This window comes from Brassica napus, unplaced genomic scaffold (assembly GCF_020379485.1).
Source record: "Brassica napus cultivar Da-Ae unplaced genomic scaffold, Da-Ae ScsIHWf_1298;HRSCAF=1853, whole genome shotgun sequence".
In the NCBI taxonomy this organism is placed as follows: Eukaryota; Viridiplantae; Streptophyta; class Magnoliopsida; order Brassicales; family Brassicaceae; genus Brassica; species Brassica napus.
Genome location: NW_026014712.1, coordinates 1 through 6,504, shown reverse-complemented (window position 1 = coordinate 6,504; position 6,504 = coordinate 1). Strand labels below are relative to the sequence as shown.

The window sequence follows — 6,504 nt, the reverse complement described above, 5'->3', positions numbered from 1 at the left end:
GTTTAGAGATTGCTCTGTGTTACTCTAATAGCAACACAGATAGTTAAATAGGCAAGATTAAACTAACAAACATTAAAAGCCAATTAAAACCGAGCAGTGAGGAAGGTAGAAAGCTAACTACTTGCATTAAACACCAATCAAATCACGGTAACAGCCATTTAAAACAATCAAATCTATGGCGGTATGAAGATAGAAACCAAACTAAATAGGTTCTACTTAACTAGCAATTACCACCAATGCAGAGAAACCAAACAACTAGCTTCTACTAAACTAGAACCAATTTATGAGGTATACAAATACAAATACAAATACAAATACACTACTATTCGTTTATAGTTATTAGAAAAGAGACTAGGCAGTTGTGGTATCGTACCTAAAGAGAGACTCGAGCTTCTCGACACTCTCGTTTACATCTTTGAAGCTCTTCCTGCATAAACATTAGATCAAATTGTCATAAGTTTTACAAAATATCATGAAGAACAAACAAAAACTCAAGAGAGATACGTACCATTGACAAACATAAGCGCCAAACCTAGAAAAACCAATACGGAGACCATTACACAAACTTCCAACGCATAGCCATTTGTAGACTCTTTGTTCTTCTTGAGCTCACAGACGGTCTTCTCGAAACCTTGCTCCTTAAGCAGCCTGAGTTCTCTCTGAACCTCAAACACCTCCTCCGTGACTGCCACATCCCACCATTTCCATATGTGGCAGCCCCCATCATCTCTATTCTCGCACGTGTAGTACAACCTCCCTGGATTTTTTCGCGTGTAAGATGTTGCAATAGCAGCCTCACTGCTACAGTAACATCTCGTTGGGATGCCATCATCAGCCTCAGGTGGGTTGCGAACCGGCTCGCCAACAGAGAAACTACTATGTCCTTCATCCGCGTAAAGAGCAGCCTCTGCTTCAAGAAGGTACGTCATGTCGAACTCATCTGACGAAGACGGCTGGCTGTACGAATAGTCTTGTCCCATGATTGGTTAAACCTGAAAGAAAACCAAGATTTTTAGTAACGAAGATGATATAAACAACAACAACCACAAATCTTTAGAAACGAGCACGGATTGAGCAAACCGTAAGCAAACATGAATCACATATAAACCGTAATCTAACACAAATAAGAACATCAAAGAATATTGTAATTGAACGAGAATATCCGCAAATCGTTTCAAAACAAAATAGATTGAAAACCCTAAATCAAGTGAAAACCCCAAATCGATTGAAACCCTAATTTTAAAAGACAAATCGATTGAATCTTCACAACCTAACCCTAATTTGAGGAGAAAACAACAAGAAAACAAAATCTTGACGCATAAATCTACAAAATCACCCTACGATTTACCTTCTTTTCGGGATGGATCGAATCGCCTTTGATATCGCCTTCACTCGAGACGTTTTTTTTTCCTCGCCTTTGGTCGAAAATGAATAATTTTTTTTTGATACGTATGAATGACAAAGCCGACGGACGAACCAAAACGTGCCACGTCTCTAAGGATCAACTCCGTTAAATCCTTATTTACGGATTGATCCTTGGATTATTTCGGTTAAATAATATTTCTTTATTCCGATAACCATCGGATTTGGCGCTAAGGATCCATTAAGGATCAGCGTTGCGGCTGGTCTTAGTGCCGTAGTAATATATATCTATATATATATTTGTGTGTAAAAAATCGACAAAGATTACGCATTCACGTGAATCTGCCCCCAAAAAGTAGTCATAGTAGACGATCACGTTAACTTTCTGTCATATAAGAATATTATATACGGCACGTGAGGATTCACGTTTTGGGCAGTATGCTAGTCTAGCAGAAGAATTAAAATAATAAGTTCAGCATTTCAAATTTTTTTCAATTATTGATTTGAGTAAGTCAGATATCTTTACAGTAAATTTTCATTTTCGAATATAAAAATATTACCAATAATTATACTCCTTTCATTTTATTTTAGTTATCATTTTAGATTTAGAAACATAAATTTAAAAAATATTTAATTTTGCATATTTTCAAAATAAAAACATTATTATCTATACATATAACCATATTTCAAACAATAGAAAAATAAACTAGAAAATATTATTAATAAATTTTGCATTAAAAAAATTCTAAAACGATACTTATATTGAAAAACAAAAATTTTACTATACAAAACAATTAAACTGAAACGGAAAGCGTAAGAGTTTAATCAAGCCGTACTTACCTTGTGAAAAATAATCAATAGCCTAAGAGGTCACAAATATTTGGGGCCCTTGATTTGATAATACAAGTAATTTTGAAAATTTTATATCAAATATATTATTATTCAGCTTCTTATTTCGTCCATTTTCATAATAATCCATTAAACAAGGGTCGACATTTTTAACCAAACAATTGAGAGAAATGATAGGGCCATGTAATTACTTTTGTCCCCTGATGGTAGGTGTTTAAGATGTAGGTGAAATGATAGCAGCTCAAAACAACAACCGGTTGTGGCAAACACAATTCTAAGAACATCTTACACGTTTTTTTCAAAATGAAATAAGTTTACTCTATTTTAGATTAAAATCGAATAATCAACAAAAATAGATGTATTAAAGCATTTTCAATGTATTACTTTTTATTCTTAAAAATTGAGTAACTCTATAATGAAGTTGAATTTTACTATATTCTATTTTATTTTAAATTAAATGAACAAAAAAATAAATATATTACTCCATTTATAGAGTAAACTCATTTACTGCATTATAGAATAGAAATAAAATAGGATTAGAGCATTTATTACTTTAAACTTCATTTTAGAATTAAAAAAAAAAAATGGGGTTGGAGATGTTCTTACTCTATTTATAGAGTAAACTCATTTTTATTTTATTAGAGCATCTCTCTTTTCACTTTATATTTTACTCTAAAATAGAGTTTGGTGTAAAAAAAATACTTCAACATCATTTCATTTTCATTCCATATAAAGAATAAAGATGGATTTACTTTATAAATGAAACAATATTTTTTTTGTTGATTACTTTATGTTCTACTCCAAAATGGAGCATTTTAGAGTAGTACCAACTTCATTATGAACTAATTCCATTTTATATTTTACAATTTGTGCATTTCTTGTTTGAAACTTCATTTTGAAGTGAAAAATAAATATAATTGGAAAGGTTCTAATAGTTGGTATATTTCTCATTATTGTTACAACTCTACCATCGATGTATAGGCTAAAAGAGCAATTAGCCATGAAAACTGGTGATAATTGGTTAAAATTTCTTATTCTATTATTTTTATCATTCATAATATTTTTTAAAATGTGTTTTTATATTTTTTTAAAAAGTTTGGCTATATTTAACTGGCATATTAAAAATATGATTAAAATGTGTCTGATCTACTAAATTAGTTCTTTAGTATTTTAGACAGAAAAGTTTACGTGGTTCAATTTTATCTGCTAACAAGAATTCAGATATTCTACTACTCTTCTGATCAAAACTATTTATCTAAACTAGTTATTCAATGTTTTGTGAGATTGTTTGACATGTTTTTATATAGCATTGTTTTCATGTTTCTACATTGGATTATTAATCATCTGCAAGGGACCTATTAATTCTTTAGTTGCATCTCGTAAACAATAAAATCAATGTATATTTCATATAATTAAAAAATCTTGAAGTTTTATAGAATGTTTAAATAGGTTTTGTAAACAATTAACGAGAAATAATTATTTTATTATTATTTTATTACGACAGATCATATTATTCCCGCCTCGTGGGCCATACATCCATTACAGAAGTCGATCAAGAAAACCAACGTGTAATTGATTTTGCTTTAGATTCAGACAAAGACACCAATCTTGGAATCTAACGAGCTTACAAACTTCTCCAAATCCAAATCATCATCTTTGTTCCAAGAATCAAGAAAGTCCATATCATCAGTTACGTTAACCTCGGGCGAGTCTTTGATATCTCCAAGGTCGGCACCGCCGTAGCTTAAAATATCCTTTAACTCCTCCATAAGGCCAACATTATCGACGTTGGTATACATACCGGAGATCTCGTCGTTACTAAAGAACTCAGTGAAACCATCTGAGAAAGAACAGTTGTCGGAGAAACCGGGAGAGGTCGACGTGTTGTTCTGAATCGATATGAAACCGCTTGACGCTGCCGCCATTTGGTTGAGCAGCGTGGAGGTCGAATTCTTGGTCGGAGAATCGACGTCGCCGGAACTTTGTGAAACGTCTGCGATGTTTGTGGAGTTTCCTATGATGATTCCGGTTAGTAGATCCCGGTTTGAATCGACCGAGTATTTGCTTGCAACGCGGTTAAGAAGCCTTGCGGAACCGGATGAACCGAGTTTATGGTGTTTTGGTTCTGAACCGGTTTGATCGGTTGAATTGATCGGTTTGTGAGCGGTTGGATCGATACCTTTTTGTTTTAAACGCTTCTTGAGATTCGTGTTCCAATAATTCTTAATCTCATTGTCAGTTCGTCCCGCCAAACATGTTGCTATTGCGGCCCACCTTCAATAATCAGCACCAGGTGAAATTATTATATTGCCCAAAACAGAAAACAAATAGATTGAGTAATTTATCCCAAAAACAATTGAATACCCTTATAAAGCTATGCGGAAACAGTAAACTTAAAAGATTTGTTTAAGTACATAAATACTTTTCAAGTTAGTTTGAAATTCTGAACACTATGTTGAGAATGAATCCATATTATAATACAATATGTACTCAAGGTGACATCTAGGAAAAAAAACACCATTAAAATTTAAAAGTACTAAATGATGAATTATATAATACAAAAAGTAATAAATAAGGAAAAGATTCTTACTTGTTACCCTTAAGAGCATGAAGTTTGATAATAGTGTCTTCTTCTTCGGGAGTAAACTCTCCTCTCTTAATATCGGGTCTTAGATAGTTAGCCCATCTCAGCCTACAACTCTTCCCACATCTCTTCAATCCTACATACATATTGTACATACATTGTAAAAAATAAGAGAAAAATAGCTGTTAATTAATTATTAATATTCTTAATGACTCAACGTTATATATGATAAGGAAAAATAAGAAAGAATTACCAGCTTTTTCCGGGAGAGTACGCCATCCACCTTCACCATGTAGTTGAAGATAAGCAGTGAGCTTTTGATCTTCCTCGGGAGTCCAAGCTCCTTTCTTTATTCCTTCTTCTTTGCAGCATGGTGTTCTCACCATCTCTGATTCTTCTTCTTACTGATTCTTGCTTTTATTTATTTATTTGATATAAAACCTTAGCTAGAGACCTATGAAAGGAAGAAACTTTTTAAACCGCTTAAGTGAAATTAACAAGAAAAGAGATTAGAAAAAATGACTAAGAGAATTTAATAGAACGCTTGATCAAAACCAAAAGACACTTGAAGATTGTGCTCACTGAGACACTCTTTTGACGAGGAACACGTGAACGTGTTATCATTATATATCGGATTCTTAAAATAAGAACAAACGGTGTTCTTTTACTCTCTCTTCTTCTCTTTCGTACAGATTAGAGTATAGAGAGATTCTCTTATATAGGTAAATTACGAGATAGAGAAAAGGAGACACACGTAAATATATGATTAAAACGTAATTGACATAAGGGGAAATAAAAAATACTCCAATAACTTTGTAAAGGAATGGTTGCGATAGCACGTTTTTAATATTTTCTTTGCTTAGACCACCGAGTCATCGTAGTGCAATGCTAGGTGTGCCATGGTCACACGGAATTGCATCCATGAGTTCTGACACTCTTCTAATTCTCATGCCCGTATTAGTTTGTTTCTTCAGAAAAAGGAACATTGAGATTCGTGTAAAAGATTGTATTGATACTTTGGAGATACAATACAATAAATCTATTACATTCATCGAATGAATAAAACTATTATCATTAAAAACTATTCAATACAATACAAGAAAGGTGTGCAACTAAACTATTCACACTAGTAAAAAATATCAGCCACGTTATATTCTTCGTAGCTATAGTCTAAATTTCGTAGCTATATAGAAAAAAAAACTAAAAAATGCTACGACAAATCGTAGCTATACCATTGTAGCCAAAATCAATCGTATCAAATCTCGTAGCAAGTTGTCACAGCGTTGCTACGAATATTTTAGTAGCTCTTTAGCTATTTGCTATGAAATTTTTGTGGCTAATTTAGCTACGAAACAAATCTTAGATAAAACGTGTCTTTTTAAAAAATATATATTAAAAATAAATCAAAAATGCATAAAAATATTTTTCTATTAATTAAATTACAAATTATGAATATATACACATATACACACAAATATATACACAGGCTCAACCACCGACTCCCACCACCGGTTCCGCCACCGGCTTCACGACAGACACCTCCACTGGCTCCGGATGCTACGTCTGAAGCGGCGACTCGATCTGCTTCTGGAAACAACCGTGTAACGGATGAAGCAACGCGTCACGCCTGCTCCGCCATCACGCTTCTTCTGCTTCCTCACCGTAGCTTCTTCTTCTTCACCTTCAAGCCGGTTCTCAGCACGAGGTCA

The 6,504-nt window shown here is 33.3% G+C and overlaps 1 protein-coding gene across 2 annotated transcripts; it reads right to left on the bottom strand.

Moving 5' to 3' along the window:
- Window positions 1–3,673: 3,673 nt before the first annotated feature.
- LOC125596824 (transcription factor MYB34-like) lies at window positions 3,674–5,561 on the bottom strand. 2 transcript variants are annotated; one of them, XM_048771839.1, is made up of 4 exons: window positions 5,378–5,545; window positions 5,049–5,249; window positions 4,802–4,931; window positions 3,674–4,485 (listed from the first exon to the last, which is right to left on the bottom strand). In XM_048771839.1, the coding sequence occupies exons 2-4, from the start codon at window positions 5,179–5,181 to the stop codon at window positions 3,801–3,803; spliced, it is 948 nt and encodes a 315-aa protein (XP_048627796.1). In that variant the 5' UTR covers window positions 5,182–5,249; window positions 5,378–5,545; the 3' UTR covers window positions 3,674–3,800. The 2 variants fall into 2 exon arrangements, with proteins under 2 accessions (XP_048627796.1, XP_048627795.1); XM_048771838.1 differs by having other exon boundaries at window positions 5,049–5,561.
- Between the last annotated feature and the right edge of the window lie 943 nt (window positions 5,562–6,504).

Coding starts and splice junctions, on each gene's coding strand:
- LOC125596824 (XM_048771838.1), bottom strand. CDS start 5,181: ATGGTGAGAACACCATGCTGCAAAGAAGAAGGAATAAAGAAAGGAGCT. Junction 4,932..5,048: donor TACTCTCCCGGAAAAAGCTG/GTAATTCTTTCT, acceptor ATATGTATGTAG/GATTGAAGAGATGTGGGAAG. Junction 4,486..4,801: donor CATGCTCTTAAGGGTAACAA/GTAAGAATCTTT, acceptor TGATTATTGAAG/GTGGGCCGCAATAGCAACAT.